This window comes from Sesamum indicum, linkage group LG1 (genome assembly GCF_026168435.1).
Source record: "Sesamum indicum cultivar Baizhima isolate 11 linkage group LG1, ASM2616843v1, whole genome shotgun sequence".
Classification (NCBI taxonomy): Eukaryota; Viridiplantae; Streptophyta; class Magnoliopsida; order Lamiales; family Pedaliaceae; genus Sesamum; species Sesamum indicum.
The window spans coordinates 1,775,290-1,794,705 of NC_142657.1; the positions used below are offsets into that span (position 1 = coordinate 1,775,290).

General features: G+C 35.3%; 3 protein-coding genes across 19 annotated transcripts; 2 read left to right on the plus strand and 1 right to left on the minus strand.

The window, feature by feature from the left end:
• The first annotated feature begins 352 nt into the window (after positions 1 to 352).
• Positions 353 to 7,702, plus strand: LOC105173393 (Pentatricopeptide repeat (PPR) superfamily protein). 13 transcript variants are annotated; one of them, XM_088886139.1, is made up of 8 exons: positions 353 to 536; positions 2,031 to 4,499; positions 4,794 to 5,620; positions 5,779 to 5,906; positions 6,071 to 6,166; positions 6,346 to 6,534; positions 6,622 to 6,705; positions 6,937 to 7,702. In XM_088886139.1, exon 2 carries the CDS (start codon positions 2,243 to 2,245, stop codon positions 4,313 to 4,315), a length of 2,073 nt encoding a protein of 690 aa, XP_088742265.1. In that variant the 5' UTR covers positions 353 to 536; positions 2,031 to 2,242; the 3' UTR covers positions 4,316 to 4,499; positions 4,794 to 5,620; positions 5,779 to 5,906; positions 6,071 to 6,166; positions 6,346 to 6,534; positions 6,622 to 6,705; positions 6,937 to 7,702. The 13 variants fall into 13 exon arrangements, with proteins under 13 accessions (XP_088742265.1, XP_088742258.1, XP_088742264.1 ...); XM_088886132.1 differs by having other exon boundaries at positions 5,779 to 5,835; XM_088886138.1 differs by having other exon boundaries at positions 5,782 to 5,906.
• A 1,401-nt stretch (positions 7,703 to 9,103) lies between these two features.
• LOC105173744 (uncharacterized) lies at positions 9,104 to 11,704 on the plus strand. 2 transcript variants are annotated; one of them, XM_011095708.3, is made up of 4 exons: positions 9,104 to 9,395; positions 10,248 to 10,543; positions 10,847 to 10,889; positions 11,289 to 11,704. In XM_011095708.3, exons 2-4 carry the CDS (start codon positions 10,256 to 10,258, stop codon positions 11,408 to 11,410), a joined length of 453 nt encoding a protein of 150 aa, XP_011094010.1. In that variant the 5' UTR covers positions 9,104 to 9,395; positions 10,248 to 10,255; the 3' UTR covers positions 11,411 to 11,704. The 2 variants fall into 2 exon arrangements, with proteins under 2 accessions (XP_011094010.1, XP_011093950.1); XM_011095648.3 differs by having other exon boundaries at positions 9,108 to 9,395; positions 10,234 to 10,543.
• A 556-nt stretch (positions 11,705 to 12,260) lies between these two features.
• LOC105173880 (RNA polymerase II transcription mediator) lies at positions 12,261 to 17,239 on the minus strand. 4 transcript variants are annotated; one of them, XM_020693475.2, is made up of 10 exons: positions 16,963 to 17,239; positions 16,776 to 16,847; positions 16,307 to 16,559; positions 15,995 to 16,214; positions 15,082 to 15,195; positions 14,786 to 14,871; positions 14,286 to 14,673; positions 13,691 to 14,149; positions 13,197 to 13,514; positions 12,261 to 12,701 (listed from the first exon to the last, which is right to left on the minus strand). In XM_020693475.2, the coding sequence occupies exons 3-10, from the start codon at positions 16,393 to 16,395 to the stop codon at positions 12,387 to 12,389; spliced, it is 1,989 nt and encodes a 662-aa protein (XP_020549134.1). In that variant the 5' UTR covers positions 16,396 to 16,559; positions 16,776 to 16,847; positions 16,963 to 17,239; the 3' UTR covers positions 12,261 to 12,386. The 4 variants fall into 4 exon arrangements, with proteins under 4 accessions (XP_020549134.1, XP_020549135.1, XP_011094122.1 ...); XM_020693476.2 differs by lacking the exon at positions 16,776 to 16,847; XM_011095820.3 differs by having other exon boundaries at positions 16,776 to 17,239.
• Positions 17,240 to 19,416: the final 2,177 nt, after the last annotated feature.

Sequence of the window (19,416 nt, forward strand, 5' to 3'; positions counted from 1 at the left end):
AAATTTACTACACACTTCACCATCTTTTATTAGTTTTCGACAAAAAATACTGACGCAACAAAAGTTATATAAACTCTCAGTTTTACTCATAGTATGCAATTTATTTTATTACTCATACATTTATGTCAAAATTTGATAATTTTTATGAATTAATCTAAAGATCATAATAATAAATACAACAACAACAATGATGATGATGATGGTTGAATAATTTTATTTACTCTTATTATTATTTTATTATATATATAATATGATCAATCACTATTTTGTACTTTAGATTAAAAAATTAATCTCTTTTCTTTTTATATATATAATAAGATCAGTAACTTTTAAAAATTTAATCTCTTCTCATCAGCAGCCCAATTTATTTCTCGTTTCTTCCCACTTTTTTATTTTCGTTCTCCCCAATATCGATATCTAAATCCTAAAAGACTAAAACCCTAGACCCAAACCAACGATTGCAAGCCCAATCCATCTGCCAGCGGCAACCAGGAAGGCGATTGCTGTTGTGTCGGCCAAGCAAGAAGCTCCAACAGGTTTGCCATTACATCTCACAGTCTTGGTCTCAGCGTCGGCTTGTGTAGGGGCGGCGCCTATGTGGAGAAAATGGTTTTTTAAATTTTGTATTGTTGTTCTAGTCTTTTCATACTTGTTAATATTTTTGTTCTACAATCAGCACTAGTTCATATTATTGAATTTTCCAAAAATCTCCAATTGCATTTCGAGCTATTCTGGAAAATCCCTTTTTCGTGTTCGCAAGAATAAAAATAAAACCTGCAACCAGCACTTTTTTTTTTTTGGATTTTGAACATATAATTAAAGTTGATCATTGTTAAATATTTGTTATTGGAGATATATGTAATTCTTGAATGCTAAAATATTATTTTTATACGCCAATTTGAACTTTCTGTGTTGGTTTCGTGCTTCAAGAAATGAAAGTGAATATGAACCAATTTGGTATGTGAAGGGGAGAGTCCGGAGACTGTTGGGGTGTATGGTGGGCTCGAACTGAACAATTTGCTTTTAATGCTATTCATGTAGCAGATAATTTCCATGCTATTTTGTTACCTTTTCTGATGAAAAATTATTGATATGCCGTGTCCAACATAATGGAATTAAGCATTAGAAAATACAAGGCCACACATGTGATCCAAACAATTGAAATGGCGAACATAAGATACTATGAGGAATCAAATTCAACTACATAATTTGTCTACCTATTTGCTAGATTTCAAAGTAACTGCCAAGCGATTCTCAGCTCCAATTAATTGGGCAGCGATTCTCAGCTCCAATTAATTTGTTATCCTCCTCCTTGTACTGTTCTTGCAATCTCTATGCATTTCTCATTTTCATGAAACTAACAATTTTGATTTTTAAATAATGATTATGGTTTTAGTGGTTCTAATATTTGTACGTGTCAAAAGAGACTTATGAGCTTGTTTTTATGAAGTATGCAAAAGAATGACATGTTGAATAGTTTTTATGAGGCATATTTATTAAAATAAATAAAAAATAAAAAAAACAAAACTAGTGCTATATTTTTAACAATAACAAAAATATAACAGGTCGTGGATATGATCCATGACTTGTATATATTTGGATTTTTTTTTTAATTTTTCCTGTTTGAGTTGTGGACCTCATCCATGATCCACGACTCAAATGAAATTTAGTTTTTTTTAAAAAATATTAATGTTTTAATTATTAATTAACAATTATAAATTTAAATAGGTTACTAATTATAATTAATAATAAGTTTAAAAGTATATTAATTAAAAAATATAATCAACTATTACAAATATTATTTGTCATTAATAATTTGATATTACTAATATATCCATCCACGACTCAAAATCGTGGATGGGGTCCACAATTCCAACACGACTCAAACATGAAAATTATAAAAGAAAATTTATAATATATACAAGTATATTTTTGTTATTGTTAAAAGGTAGTACTATTTTTATTTATTTTAATAAATAAGCCATTTTTTATTAACTATTTTAGATTTCCTTTTTCAATTCTTCAAACAGAGGAATTAGTTCTATGGGGAAGCTTCGAGCAGGTGTTCTTGTTTTCGACCAGTTCGGCATCGTGCAAGCTGTATATGACAATGTCCATGAGGTTCAACACTTTCTAATAGCATAATGATGATTCTATTGTGAATTTCTTTCTATATGAATGAGGTGATTTCTGGACATTGTGGTAATCTAAGTGTGGTGCGTGATAGTTCCTTCCAATATCTATGGTGGGGTCACTAGTAAGAGAGAGCCAAAGAGGTTTCTTAGGATTGATATTTGGTCATACGAAGAGTTCTCAGCAACTGAATAGATACAATAAGCCCTATCGTACTTGCTTTTTGCAAGGATTTTCTGCTATCGGTGGAAAGCGAGAAAACTTATACTGGAAAGGAGCCTCTCGCTCGATATTGCTGGGAAAGCTTGAAAGTGCTTTGAAGGAACACCAAGTTGATGAGGCGTGGGAAACTTACAAGGATTTCAAGCGCCTTTATGGTTTCCCTGATCAGTTTCTTGTGGCTAATCTGGTAACTGAGTCGTCGTATTCGGCCGATCCCAAATGCCTTCGTAGGGCTTGTGATTTAGTTCTTTCAATTTCAAAAGAGAAATCAGTTCTACTTCGACCTGAAATGATGACAAAGCTGGCCCTCTCTTTGGCCAGGGCTCAAATTCCTGTTGCAGCATCAAGCATTCTTAGACTGATGGTAGAGAAGAGGAGTTTACCACCATTGGATGTATTACGAATGATTTTCCTACATTTAGTCAAGACAGAAAATGGAACTTATTTAGCATCAAATATTTTGGATCACATTTGTTATTGTTTCCAGAAGTTAATTGTGAACAAATCAGCTCAAGCAGAGTTGACGAAGCCTGATGTGACAATTTTTAACCTTGTTCTTGATGCCTGTGTGAGGTTTGTAAGTCCTTTAAAGGGTCAGCAGATTATAGAATTGATGCCACAATTAGGAGCCATAGCAGATGGCCACACTGCTGTTATTATTGCTCGCATACATGAAATGAATGGCATGAGAGATGAGCTAAAGAAATTCAAAGATTATGTGGATATGGTTCCAGTTACTCTGATTCCGCATTATCAGCAGTTTTATGACTCTCTGCTAAGTTTGCATTTTAAGTTTAATGATATTGATGGTGCATCTGCACTGTTAATGGACTTGTGTAGATGTTCTGAGTCAAGTACTTTTCAAAGGGGTCAGAAAGAAGAACTGAAATCCTGCAGCGTTTCAATTGGATCTGACAATATTAGGATGGGGTTGAGACTACAGTTTCTACCCCAGCAATTGCAGAGGGATTTTGTCTATAAAGGGCACAACAAGCAGGAGCTTATCCTATATAAGAGTGGGAAGTTTGTCCTTAGCAACAAATGTTTGGCCAAGCTCATAATATCATACAAGAGATCTGGGAGAATTAATGGGCTCTCAAGACTTCTTATTGGCATCCATAATATGTTAAGTTCAGAAGGAAATAGCAGGTCCTGTTCAGATGTAATCGACGCTTGCATATATTTGGGATGGCTTGAGACTGCTCATGACATTTTAGACGACTTGGAATCAGAAAAATATTGTGTCAGGGAAAGTTCATATACATCCCTTTTGGCTGCTTATTACCATAAAAAGATGTTAAGGGAAGCGGAAGGGCTAGTAAGACAAATCAGGAGAGTCGACCTTGCCATAAGTTTTCCTGATGAAATGGCTTTCTCCTCTCTTGTTTCTAAATCTGAAGATGAACGGACCTCGGATTCGATGGCCAAATCAGATTTGGCCAACTCTATCATCCAAAATGTGAGAGAAGAGGACAAAGCAGTTTCCTTTCTCGTTCATGAGTACAATTCCTCTATCTACTTCTTCACAAAGGCCAAAATGATTCAAGATGCAACACAGACATACCGCAAAATGCAAAAGATGAAGATCCAGCCTAATGCTGTAACTTTTTTCCATCTGATTTGTGGATATTGTTCTTCAGGAATGTATCGTGAAATCACAATCTTATGGGGGGACATCAAAAGGAGCATGGAGAATCAGAATACAGTATACAACAGAGATTTGTATGAGCTATTGCTTTTAAATTTTATCAGGGCAGGCTACTTTGAGAGGGTTATGGAGGTCATTGGCTTTATGATGGAGAATAATATGTTTTTGGATAAGTGGAGCTATAAAACCGAGTTCTTGAAGTTTCACAGGGATCTTTATAGGACCTTAACTGCATTGGAAGGTAAAGATGAGGCTCAAAAGAGGAGGATTGAGCATGTTCATGCATTCAGGAAGTTTGTCGGCATAGTTTGAAATACATTGGAAGTTTCTCAGCTGCAATCTACAAAAGCCTCTTGTTATGATTTGTGGTTTTTTATATTTGAAAATAACAGACCCCTGCTGTCTAAAGGACTTGGTTTTTTTCACTTCGTGCTGCTCCAGAAAAACGTGAGGAAAACATTGACTGACTGCAGCAGCTCCTTCCCTTCCAATCAAGGCAAGTATGCTTTCCATCTTCAGTTTTAACTGTCTTGGAACTGTTCTGTTATCAAAAAACTTTGATCTAAAATTTCAATGTAAAATAAGACACACCACCCTTTTCAAGAAATAAAAGAATTTCCGTTTTCTTTATTTGGCATTGTTAAAGGCTTCAATGGAAAAGACAGGCCTTTGGGTTCATAGTTTGTAGACTCTTGAGCTCTATATGTTTCATGCTTCTTTACAAATGATCAGCATATATCGTCCAAAATGCATAAGCGATTTTAAAAAATGTTGGATATCCCATTTTCAGGACTGTGCCATGGGCTTACTGTTTGCCCTGCTTCCGGTGCTGGGTGGAACCGGGAATTATGTCCATGACTAAATCGTAGGTTCAATTTCTACAATATTGGCTTGCTGGTTTATCTGTCTGGAACAGGCACTGAAAAGTACAATGCAAGAATTGGCTTTATTTGTTACTTTTCATTTCTTACAGACTGGATTTCCTTGAACAAGGGAAAGCTTTTTTTTGCTTTCTTTAAAATTACTTGGCATGGCATTTGAAATGAGAAGAATGTATTTTAAGAGGAGTTGCAAAAGAATTCAGTTAACCTTTATAATTTGGATAAGACGGAGAATCTTTGTTTATCAATTTTTATTTTGTTTAGTTTTGTTTTTGGGTTAATAAAAAAGAAAATCTATGGTATTTTGTTTCTTTGCTTGTCTTGCATGCTTGAGTTCATAGTGAAAGGGTTTGTTCTTTTTCAGTTTTCTGAGAGCTTTTAGCATGTCTCAAAATTTTCCTTATCCATTTACTCATGTCTGACTTGCTACAAAGAATAGGACCCTCACCAGAAACACGTGAGGATGAATGCAAATCATGTAGTGGTTCCTTGAAGGAATAAGCATTTTGTGTTTAACTTTTTTTTTTTTTTTTAACTTTTCTAGCTGCTTGGACCAAGTTGACAGACTAATTGATCTACTTCTTAAGCATTATATCAACTTGTTAAGCATCACACTGATTAATCTATCAGCAAGGTTGGTGGTATTGCTGGCTTTCTTGGCAGTTTTATCAATAATGTAATGTCACAGACCTGTGTGCCTTGGTTCCTGAAACTTATGATAAGTTTGTCATCTCAGGTAAGGTTTTGTTTTCTCAGGTTTTTTGTGTTTCCTTTTGCTTTGTTTTCTAGAGTCAACAGACACAAATTTTAATGAGATAATGTCTATCTATGAACTAGTTTGAACAGGATGCTTTAATTGGTTATAACTTACCGGGCTATATTTGTCTTCTTTAGCAGACCAATGAACTTTATCAATTGGCCTCAGTTGCATTTTGTCTACTCGTAACCTGGGTTGGTCCCATTTCCATGGTTCAAATCTTGTTGAATTATTTCAGTTTCAATGCACAGACACATATATGCGCGTATGTGTTTTTGTGTGCTTGCGTTATGTTCATGCTGTCTACATTGTACAGAAGAACGTTTTCTCTTCTGCATTAAATAATTCCATATGTCCAGTACCTCAACTCATATGAATGGGCTCTTTATATTGGCATGAACCAATATCTAACAATTTATATGGTTTCAGTGTAGTGAAAAGCTTGGTGTTGGTCTGGAATTGGGTTCATTTGCTGCTGAAGTGATGATATCAACAACTGATCTTGCTCAACATACGCTTGAACAAGTAAGATGACTTTTAGCTTTTCTTTCATTGTAGAGGCAAACTAACTAGATTCATGTTGTGTATTTGCACATATGGAATCAGGTTTTTCCAGGTATATTTGCAATCTCTGAACAGCAAAATGTCTTGTGGTAATTTGTGTTTCATGGCTTCACATGGGTCTTGTTTTTTTGTTGTTGCAGGGTGAACCTATTCGGAACCTATTTGCTGCTCTTTTCCTGACTAGCATTGGGTTGCTGATCCATGTTCATTTTCTGTGGAATCATGTTGACATCTTGCTGGCATCAGTTATACTGCTGGTCATTGTTAAAACTGCTGTTATTTCTGTGGTTGTCAAGGGATTTGGCTACAGCAACAAAATTTTAGCTGTTGTAAGAGCTAACGTGTTTATATCGCACTTTATGATTTGCTGATAGATGTGTTTATTACAATCGAGATCTGGTTTCTGCACCATGTAGGTCGAATGTCTTGGGCACAAATAGGGGAATTTGCATTTGTGCTGCTAATCATGCAGTCATGCTTCCAATCTTCGTCTTGTTGAGGTAAATGCTTCAACTTTGTCTAGTTAACTTAATCGACTATCTTCTTAATCTCCCATTTCAAAAGTTTTAGTATTTGGCATACAAGAAAGGAATGGCTTACTTTAATGGTCACCACTTCATATTCTGTCATCTAGAATTATTTGTTTGTGTGTGAACACTATGATGAGCACATGGAGAGATATGTCATGTTCTGTGCTTTTTGGGATTTTCATTTATTTTTTATTTTTGCAGTGGAAGGTGCATGCTGCTTCTTGGAACAACAGCTCTCAGTCTGGTACAAACTCACATAGTAAGTGGAGCATTAGGAGAATCTCTCCCATGCTCCCTCTCTGTGTTATATATGGCTATAGGATATGTTTTGGTAGGCAAGAAGTGGGAATGCCAGAAAAGGTGCTATCCGCCTTTATGAGTAGGTGAACAAGACCTCATTGCGATGCACGCTTTCTTAGCAATGAATCTCCCTCCGACACTGGTGGGTGGAGCGGAGACGCTAGGCTGAGCTCCAAGCTTGGCGCATTCTGAGTTGCAGGATTGTTAAATAATCTGCAATCAGGTATTATTGTTGTGCGAGTGCAGTAGGTACTCCGCAGTGGAGAGAGTGGTAGGCCTATGCTTATTTTGAGGAAGAAAATAGTTTTGTGGATGGGTAGCAAGTTGAGTAGAAGTTGTGGTAGTGACAAAATTCTGGGAAATCCCTCTCCAGTCGCCTTTCCCAAGCTGCTGCAGAAATGGCTATCACACGTACCCTTTTTCCTCGAAATATAAGCATTACTAGTGGTAGGACTAAACTAAAACCAAGATGATGATGAGTATTATTATTACCATTACTAACTCCACACCAAACAGCTTCATACTCTGATGACTAATTCCCAAAACCCTAACTCTGCAAGTGCTTGAATTGTGACCATTTCTTCCACACTCTGAGCATTTCCTCATCCCCATTATTATTATTATTGATTATTCACAAGACAAAAAGAAAGAGGCACTGATCTTGTGATCTCGTGTGTGTTTGATCTCTCTCTCTCTCTCTCTCTCTATGTATATATGTATATACATATATATATATATATGTGTGTTTGTGAATGTGTGTACATATATATAAGTAAAATAGTGAGGTGTTCATATGTGCTCACCGCTTAAAAATGTAGGAACAGTTTGTCCGATCCAAAATTTAAATTCAAAAGAAATGAAGATCATGATGTCATCTATTAAATTCTGTTCCTTATGTGTTCCAAAATCCATTTCAATATAGAACGGATTTTGAAACAATTTTCTTACCCGTATCAAATTCTGCCTTTTTTTGTATTGTATGCAAGTATTTTGATAATTTGATGTATATATTTTCTATATCTTTACTGATTATATTAGCACTAAACTAATTAATAGTTTGTGTATAAAAAATTGCAGAAGCCAACAGTTTCAAATGTCACCAATAATTTTATATAAAGGGTAAATATTGCTTTTGGTCTCTCAAGTGAGCCACTGATCCACATTTGGTCCCTCATGTTTCCTGATCAAATTTAGTCCCTTAAATTTAATGGTTTCATCAACTTTGATCCTTCCACTAAAAAATCTTTAATTTTAATGAATTTGTTAAAAAATAAAATCATAAATGAGGTACATGCCTTCAATTTAACACGTGGGAGGCCTCACCGCTCCACCAAATCTCTTTCTTGGCTTTTTAAATAACTCAAATATTACTTATCGTTGTGAATTTCTCCCATAAAGGATGAAATAGTTCCAATCTCTGGCAACAATCCAAATGAATTTTTCTTTTCACAAACCCTAGAAGCCACGCAATTTAAGAGCTAAATTAAGGAGAAGAAAAAAAAACAGGTAATAAATGTTCTTGTTGTGATGGAACCAATTTTTAATTATATTTTAAGATGTTTAGAATATTTTCGAGATTGTTTTTATGTATTTGATGACATAGTTTTATGTATTTATTTATGAATTTTATGTCTTTTTTTTTTGTATTTTTATATATTACCATTTATGACATTATTTAGTGTTTGTATTATATTAGTTGGTTAGGTATATAGAAATTTATTGAAATTTGATATAGTTATTAGAATCATTAATTTTGGTTGATTTTGAATTTTTTCAATATAATTTTGAGATGCTTTTAACATTTTGTAATTTATATCAGAATTATTGAGCTCAATAATTAGAACTAAGTTTAGTTTAGTGGTCAGCTACTAACTTGTTAAGGTGAATGTGTGGGTTCCATTACTTGATAGCTCATTTATCATCTTTTGTTAAAATTTTAACGGATCTTTAAAGGAAGAATCAAATTGATGAAATTTAAAATTTGAAGGACTAAATTTGATAAGAACAAAACATGAAGGACCAAATATAAATAAATAACATACTTAAACCACCAAAAATGATATTTACCCAAAAAAGAAATATACATTCCCTCTTTCTCTTTCTTTCTCACAACTCTAAATTCTTAAACCCTAATTTCTTTCTCACTCTTCTCAGTTCTCAAATTTCACTCACTATCACCAGCCCAATTTCTTTCTCGTTTCTTTCCACTCTTTTTTTGCTTTCTCCCCAATTTCCAAATCTAAATCTTAAAAGGATTAAACCCCAGCCCCAAAACCAACGATTGCAAGCCCCAATCCATCTACCAGCGGCAACGAGGAAGGCGATTGCTGTTCTGTGGGCCAAGCAAGAAGCTCGAACAGGTTTGACATTACATCTCACTGTCTTGGTCTCACCGTCGGCTTGTGTATGGGCGGCGCCTATGAGGAGAATATGGTTCTTTAATTTTTGTGGTGTTGTTCTAGTCTTTTTATACTTGTTAATATTTTGTTTTACAATCAGCACTAATTCATATTATTGAATTCTCCAAATATCTCCAATAGCATTTCGAGCTATTCTGGAAAATCGTTTTCGCAAGAATAAAAACAAAATCTATTTCAGCACTTTTTTTGGGGGTGTTAAACATATATTGAAAGTTTATATTTATCATTGTTATATCTATATTATTGGAGATATATGTAATTCTTGAATGCTAAAATATTATTTTTATACACCAATTTGAATTTTCTGTATTGGTTTGGTGCTTCAAGAAATGAAAATGGATATGAACTGATTTGATATGTGAAGGAGAAACAGTTGGGGTGAACGGTGGGCTTGAACTGAACAATTTGCTGAGCTCGAGCTATAAAAAATAAATCGAGCTTGAGCCAACCAAAAATGATCAAGTTCGGCATTACACCCCTAACTTCTACTCTAAAGACTGCTTTCTACATCGATGGTTGAGCTTTCAAAAAAATAAATAAATATCGATGGTTAGAGCAGACTTCAAAGACTGAAGTTGTTAACAGAATAGCCTAAGTAAATCCTCTGATTCTGTGCTGCAGCTTTCCATGTGTTAATTTTACAGCTCTTTCAATCATGTTATTTATTTCAAAGACGGAGCTTTACAAATAGGCGTTATGCAATCACTGACATTTCTTGAGCATCAAGAACTCAATTGGATTTTTTGAGCTATAAATGCTGAAAGAATTAATCAAACAGGCATCAACTCTCAGATCTGGCAATGGCTACAGCTCTATTTGCAAAAAGAGCACCATTCGCAATTGAAGAAACCTCAGCTCTCTTCAGAAGTTCATTCAGCTTTCTACGCAACATTAGCACCACAACACCCATCAACAGTTCTGCTGAAAATGCTGTGGCAGCTGGTGGTGAAGCCAAGAAGCCAAAGAGGAAGAAGAAGAACTTGTTTGAGGTGGCCCAGTTTCTGCCCAACTGGGGTATTGGCTATCACATGGCCAAAACGCACTGGACTGGTGTCTCTTATGAGATAACTAAAATCAATCTCTACAAAGTAAAGTCTTATCTTTTTTCATTTTCTTGTATTGTAATCATGTTGTATTGTTTTCGTATGTATAATGGTCATCATGCATCTAGTTTTTTTTTAATTATCTATTAATGTTACTGTAAATACCTGGGCTTTTCTGGTTATTCCATCTTTTGTACTATTAGTGTTTAATAGTTAATTTGACTGTTTTTGGTTACAACACATTTCAGTTTGGAGTCTGTGTACTGCTTTATATAATCTTTTTATAGTCTTGGATTTGTAATTTTGTTACATTATGTATTCTAATAGATTTTTATGTGGTATTTGCAGGACGGAAGGCATGGCAAGGCTTGGGGAATTGCTCATAAAGATGGTAATTTCTCTCTTTCCCAAAAGAAATATAAATCTTGGAAAGCATTTCTTTGGCTTTTCAGTTTTGAATCTTTAGATAACAGTAATATTTTTATGCAGGATACTTTTATTCAATTTACATTTAATCGACTTATGATAAATGGGAATTGAATGCATTTTCATCCTCTTTGTAATCAAACGAAAGCAATCAATGTTTTCTTTTTACATAGAAAGAAGAAATGTCGGTGTCAAATTTTAAATCATGTGCAGAGAGCTCATCTGATTCTATTAAAGCTTCAGAATATTTGGAAACCAATTTTTCTGGGCTGCGTTGCACATTTAGGATATTCTCTTTTTCGTATTACTGTATGCAATCCAGAGAAACTAGCTGATAAACGCTGATGCAATTGAGTTATTTCAGGTGTGCCAGTTGCAGATGCCCCCAAGAAAATAAGCGGGGTGCACAAGCGCTGCTGGAAATATATTACAAACCCAAAAAGAACTGAAGAAAGTTCCCAGAAACAAGACCTGCCTGCTGCTTGACCCTGTTTATTTGTTGAGAGGCACAAGTTTGCACGAAAAATCTTGCCTTGATAAGGTACAAGTGAATTACGAGTGCTGAATAGAGACATTGTCCCAGAGCAGCATATCATTGGATCATTAACCATGCCAATATTTCGGTTCAGGTCCTGACATATGCTCCCTGTTGTTATGGCATAATCCTGTGAATTTTGGTTTTTCCATCGTTCGGTAAAATTATTTGCCGGGGTTTGTTCATACTCGCAGAATTTGTTTTGGCATATGATTTCGGATGACTGCATATCGGATTTTTAATAACCTCATGTTAGTAGTTATTATAACTATTTGGAGAATAGTTATTATTAGGACTTGCGTCGCATAAAACCTAAGGTTTAGGTGTCAATCGCAAGAATAGATTAATTACAAGAAATTTTCCGTTGTTCACTGGCTGTTCAATGCACTGTTTGATCCATGGAATTTTCCCAACGTAAAATTACAATTTTACGACATTACTTAATTATGAGACGGTGCTGAACCATAATTGCTCATATTTACTTAATTATGTGACGGTGCTGAACCATAATTGCTCATATTTTTTGGAGTTCTTGTGTTTATAATGACAAAATGAACTCAGCCATGTAGGTATGTCTCTTTTTTCTTTCTAGTCTTTTCTAATTTACTTGCAATATCACTATTTTCTTAATTATATTGGTTGAGCGGTCAGACAAATGTAGTATTAATTTAAATCATGATTCCGAAGTTAAGTAAATCAATGATGTCCGGTAAATATTAAAATCGCTAATTCAGGCAGCACGACACATTAGTTTCACACTTATTTCCAAAACATAATAATTGGAATTGCAAGCATATGAACTTGGAAAAAACTTATACCTGCTAGTTTGATATGAATCATTGAGAATCCGTATACCTTCATGTGAAGAAGAGATGTCACTGAAATTCAAGTACACGTGGCTATAAAGGAGCATCCGTGATCGATCCCTCAACAGCTGCACAAGTTCAAAAAGTCCAACAATGTGGAGTACAACACTTCCAGAGACAAATATCCTAAGAATTTCCTGCTTTCTGATTCAACATCAGACATGTCTGGATGAAGCTTGTGTTCCTCCACGAGTCCATCATCCACCGTTAACCACCAAGAGATGCATCCCTTAGTATCTTCGGGGTCCACATGGGCCACCAGTCGAACTATTTCACCCTGATCCAGTTCGAAAGCAAGGGATAAGAAATCTCTGTTTGCCTTGATACCAACAGTAAGGGCTTCCTCATGCAGCCACTGGATAATCTGACTAGCGACCTGCAGAAGAATTTCTGCAAAAATTAGTTTTAAGTGCGTCCATGGAACATTAACCATACTCTCCAAACGTTAAAAAAGTGTAAGCTATGAGTCTGATATGCCTTATACAAGCTAGGAGTATATTATGCCTTAACAACGCCTGACATCTTCCAAAAGTTCTTAATTTTTTTGGACATTTTCCAAAAGTTCCCTTCATGAATTTCAACCATAAGGGGCGTGAACATCAGTCATCAGTTATGAAGTGCAGTTTCAAAGGGAGGGAAAAACGAGCGATATTAACTTTAAGGGAATGCCTCTAGCAAATAAATGTTTTTCTGTATGCTACTGTGGATATTCAGAAAGAACAAACAATTAGCAATTCTTCTGGTTTACCTTAGAATGCGTACACAAAGCACAACCACGTTTTCCAGCTGGGGAAATTACATGGGCCTCAAACACGCAACAATAATCTCAATTTAAATTGTCAAATACATATTGTATATATGATTCACATACCTGCTGGAGGAGTATTATAGGAAGATCAACCAAGTCACAGTCATATCCATTAATAGAACTGACAGTGTCAGGCCTCCCTCTGAATAGGCCAACAACATTTGGAGCACCTTCGCCTTCTACTCTAATGGAATCATCGATCACTAGTACCCGGGTCCAAAACTGAGATCTTATGTTCTTCACAGCGGCGGCAGTAGGTATTGGAATTTGGCTACCAGCATGAAGTATGGATTGAGGAATCTTGACTGAGAGTGTCCATGAAGATGTCCGAGAATGCCAGGTCGGATGAGAAACCAAGTGGACATATGGTGTCCTGTAGACCTGCAAGTTCAAAAAATACATCTAAGTCCATCTATGCATAAGCACAAGCACCAATTTATAAATTCTTACAGTTATTAATATTACGATAATCATTTCAAGTAAATTTTTGGCTAAAAAATTTCTCTAAAATGAAATGTTATTAAGTCAAAGTGTCAGGAAAGATATCCAGTCTATACCAGATTTTCCAGCACAGACAGGACTTTGTTTGAGAAGATTCTGTGAGCAAGAGACATGCAGAAATGACCAAGAATGTTCGAATTCTCCTTAAGTGGTTGGCCAGAAATTTGACTTCTAGACGAAGACATGGCCTTGTTTTTCGCTTTCACAAACACATGTTCATGAAATACTTGTCGCAAATAAATTTCAAAACCAAGCGGACTTGGGATCCCAAATCTCTTTGGTTTATCGACCCCTCCAAACTTCGGTCCATCAACTGACGCCGAAGGTACACATGAAGTTTCTGTGGTGTTTCTATGTGATGCACCATTTGTTTCATCATCTTGACTAGATGGTACAAGTGAAATGGAAACAGATGCTCCTTGACCTATGCTTAGGCGCAGATAGTTCTCTTTTATGCCGGTCAGGTTCACACCTAATGATGGATTGCATGCTTCACGATTTACCAAATCAAACACCTGGAAAAACAAAAGTTTGATAAGAAGTTACATACAAACTGGCAGCAAATATCCTCCTTTTTTGCATAGCTTGTGGTCGACGTAATGAGGATAAGTAATATGGAAAAAGATCGTGGCATATTTGAGCATATTATACCTGCTCATCATGTATGGCTCGATGAACTTCACGGAGGGTTAAATGTATTTCCCTCACCCGTTCGTCATTGCTTGCATATTCCTTCCCAGGTTCTTTCGAAGAATCATTGCCCCCAGCCGGTGTCTTGGTCACGCCCGATTTCCCCAAATTAGAAGCAGAGCTCAAACCAAGAACCTCAAATTGAAGAGAGTGGCATGATTTTTGAGGCAAATTCACTGCGAGCATTCCAGCTGCATCATGCTCAATAGGAATTGTAGACAAGGAAGATGGACGAAATATAGCAGCCGAATCATATAAGGAATTGTCAAATAAGTCAATATAAAAGCCTTCATTGCCAGAGGCAGCAGCCACCAATCGATGTCGTTTAATTTTCCAGTTTTGTTGCAGTCTAGCATCCATAAGGAAACGCACTAGGATTAACATCAACATGGAGGAGAAAAGAGATGCCCCAGAGGCATTATGTAACTACAAACTGGCTTTCTCGGGCATTCACAACGTACCTAATGAGGGCACCATAAAATCTAGCTTCTCTTGCTATTTGCTCTTCTAATGATTTGGCAGATTGCTTGAAGTATTTTCCAAGATTCTGGAAATCAACATAAGACCTTAAACATAATGTACCATAGCATTTAAATGCAAAAAGTTAGGCATCGAAAGGAAATTGACATTCTAGCTGCCAGAAAACCAATAGAATACACTTAAAAAATCTAAATATTGTTTACAGCCAATATATCCTACAAATTTAAAATTTTCTTTTTATTCATGACAAAGGCCAAATCTAGAAAGCCTCTAATACCCGGAAACACTGTAGCTTGGTAGCCGTAGACACAGCAAGGTCAGATAGATGCTCGTTTGGCAACTGCTTTGGCCGTGTCATGCCTGCAACTGTTACAGCATCATTTGCCTCTACCTGTATGTGGAACATTAATGGAACAGAAAATTAATGAAGACTCGACTTTACTCTATCACCATTTTTTCACAACAATTCCTTCTGTGAACGGTGTTGTTTTACATACCAAGTGCAGAAGGGGAGAGAGAAAAGGAAAGAAGAAAGCAAAATGAAACTATCATTCAGTAAAATCAAATAAGCAGTCAGAACTACACTTAGTACTACAGAGGTATCCAGAAGGCTTGCATGCTGTAAACATCAGTTCCATACAGTTCATCAAGTTGACACAGCCTATCTGATTGATTTAGTAACATGCCAAGAAATAAGTTGATTAAAGGACACATCCATCTAAAACTTAAACCCCAATCAATGCACAAATGCAAGCAATTCAAATTCTCCTAACAAGAAGCTAGATTAATGGCTTAGCAACAACAGACTACCATGAGGATGATGCATTGCAGAGATATTACCAGAAGATTAAACAAATATCATGATTTATCCTACATGTACTAGTATTTGTAATGGCCATCAATATTGATCTATGTGGTCAAACTCTAATTGTTGAATTTTAAATTGACATATATGGACATGCTCTAATTATGATACTGGTATATGAAATTTTAAAATACCTATCAAGAGTAGCTTCAGTTAAGCATTTGCATAACTAATGGAATTTATTAACTTAAACACACTCAAAGCAGAACTCACCTGAACTGCAATTATACTTTGAATCATTGTGTACATTGCTTCACCCACATACACCAAGTCACAGAGAGAAACGAACTGTCAAATGCAAAAGCGAATAACTTAAGTTCTTTACCGTGTTGATGAGGTCGATTATGACGGAGAGCTCTTGGTGAGCCAACTGCAGGTTCTCCACCAAGCTCTGCCATGGCCATTGTTGCTGACTGGTTGATGTACCCTCCTTAGCACTTGCACCTTCAGACTTCTGCTTCTTACTTGGATCCTCTCTCTCCACCGCCCAAGCAAAGTCTATTCTCCTTATCAAGTTGACTCTCTTCTCATCATAACCTACATCACTGCCAGAAAATATGCACCAACCTCGCATTATCAATCTGTATACCAATTTTTACTTTTAGTATATATGGTGAAAAGGAAGTGTTGGACTAACGAGGGGAAGCGTTCAAAGCCATTTTCCTCCAGAGCTTCCAGCCGTTTTATTGGGAGCTTGTCGAGTGAGATTTCAAGATCTCCGTCCATTTTCTTATAGAAAGTTTCAGGGAACTCAGCCAGAAGATGCGATTCAGATCGTAGGATGCAGGAAAATAGTGGATTATCAGCAGGAAAACCTCGGATTTTCTGAGATTTTATGAGGGCCTTCAAATAAATTAGGGTATGACTGAGAACTCCAGAGCGACCTGTTTCTGAAACAAAAACACATTCAGACAAATAAATTGCAGCATAAGAGAATGAACAAAAGAAAAGAAGCATAAATATTGAAATTAATACATGAAAAGAAAATAATCTTCTTCATCTTGAAAAACCGATTTATGTGAAAGAATGTAATTCCCGTTATTAAAGAACTTGTTCGATGGGAGTAAGAGAGCGAGAGAGAGAAGGAGGAGAAAGGGGATACGAACGAGAGAGGGTTGTTGTGGTAGTGGCAGAAGGCGGAAAGGGCCATGGACGCTGCTCTTGAATTCACCCATTGCCTTGTCGGAATAGTGAAGAAAGATAAAGGAAGAAGAATGTCACCTAGCTCGCTCCCAGCAAGTCCATATGTACACACATAGCGGAAATCAAGAATGCAAAAAGTAAGTAATTAACCTTATTCTCGACAAGAGAAAAGAGGACGAACGGTTTTGTAGTGGCGGCGACGACGGTACAAAGGCTGGACAAGCAATTTAGGAATTAGGAATTTCGGCTCAATTCCCTAATTGCAAATACCAAGAGGGTTCCGGTAAGTGGGTGAGCGGCGGACTCGGAGGGCGCCGCTGTGGAACCGCGGCTTGTAGTTCACAAGGGTGGCGGGCATGAGATCCGGTGAAGAATTAGGAGAGGAATTTGCTCGAGAACATCAAATTTGTAATCGATAGGGAAAAAGAAAAATATATTCTGTACCAAAGTGAAAAACAATTTCTAAAATTTTTGGAATAATACTTTTCGAAATGAAAATTTCCTATTCAAAAACCCATGAAAATTTATTATTGAATTGCAAAATTCATTTAATTGATTTTTAGGATAAATTACAACGACCTCCCTTAAGATTTGGTATAATTATAAATGCTCGTTGTTTGAAAAATTACCAATATCGCTTGATTTTAACGATCGTCTACAATTAGTCCAATTCGTGAGATTTTCATTTATTTTTTTATGACGAATTGATCAAAATGCTCTTATGGATTAAAAATTATAATTTTATTTTTTTTATTTTTTTCATAGACGAAGTAGATAAATTTTTTTATAATTTTTAAAAATTTTGTCATCCATCTCGTTCGACTTTTCTATAAGTTTTTAATTTTTTAAAAAAAATATAGTAAAAACAAAATTGACAATTTCATACCTCCAAATAATTACATAATTTTATAAAATATCAAAGGGATATTTATAATTATGTCAAATCTCATGGAATGTGAATGTAATTTTTCCTACTTTTTTTATTTTAAATAACCAATTATTAACATCTACTTAATCATTTTTTTTAATTTATTATCTTTCAACGTGTCAAACTAAGAAAAATCACGGATAAATTATAACGAACTCCCCTCTCCACTTGATCAATATAGAAAAATACTTTTCTATTTGATCACCCGCTGTGTGTACAGACTCTCGGGAACACAACATACATCATAATGCATAGAAGATCGCTATCATCTTATGATAGGCGACAGATCCAATTTTGGAACTTACCAGTCTTCACACATGTTCTGACTGCACTGGAATAAAGTTTATTATAACCACATCAGAACATGATTATCTTTTACCAAGTATTAGATACAGTCGTCCTATATATGAGATTGTGTGGATCCTAAAGTTTGAAGACTAAACCCCATACTATCGGAGTCGAGAAGTTCAAATCATACCGATCAAGCCTCACAAACTTCCATATGACGACTTCCCGCAAATCAGTTCAGTCGGCTTGACAACCTTTGCCAACCAACTACTAAAATTGGATAGACGTCATGCGGCTGTCACCTATGAAACACGGTACCCATCATATGGATGCAATATTTAGTGCAAGTCACAATAAAACCCTCGATGCCTATTTTCGATTTGAAATATTTCAGATCCAATCATCAGAAATTGGTTTCATAGTTGTCATCAAATGTGCAATCCAACTTCATTGGTTGATTAGTGATCTGTGGGCTTTGTTTCAATATCCGAAAATTATTGGATCCAACCATTTTTGCTCAGATTAATGCATATTAATTTATAAAAATAAAGTATTTGATTACAGTGTAATTATTACAATCAGTAACGTTTACGTATGGAACGTGAAGTAATTATGCACCCAAGCATCCATATTTTTCTTGATTTAGCATTTTTTAATTACCTTTTGAATGGAGAGAAAAATAAAAATAAAAATAAAAGATTTTTGGACTCAGAGAGAACTTTAGCAAAATTCTCCATAAATTCCCTCACTGGCAAGCGGTTATAAATCTATGGGCTAAACATGTAATTGTTAACATTTTGTGGACTCACAGATCAATAACATACATCTTCATGGACCAAGTTAGAAAAAATGAGATTTCTGAATTAAATGAATCTGATCTACTCAGTATTATTGAATTAAATATAATTGATTGACTAGAGAATAATGAAATATGTACAACGTCTTAATCGCATTATGTTTGATTGGATGGATTTGAAGGTAAGAATTTCAAATCCTTAAAATATATCATTAGAATTTATTTGAATTATTTATGTTATAAAAAAATTCAAATTCTTTGGATCGAAGGGATTTCAAATACTTAATAACAATTTTTTTTAATATGTTTGAATAATTTTAAATTTAAAGGATTTTAATTTTGGATTATGTTTTGATAAATATGAATGGATTTTAAATTCTTTTCAAATGGGGTCATTTAAAATATTTTTTTCAAATTATCCCTCAAATTCAAATTCATCAATTTAAATACCCTCTAAATTTATAATGGGTAAATTGCATAACACCCCCTATATTTTGGTGAAATAGAGCGAAATTCCCTTTTGTTAATTTTATAGGCAAAAAACTTCATGCGTTATTTAATATATAAGAGTCCCTCTTCGTTGGAAACTAAC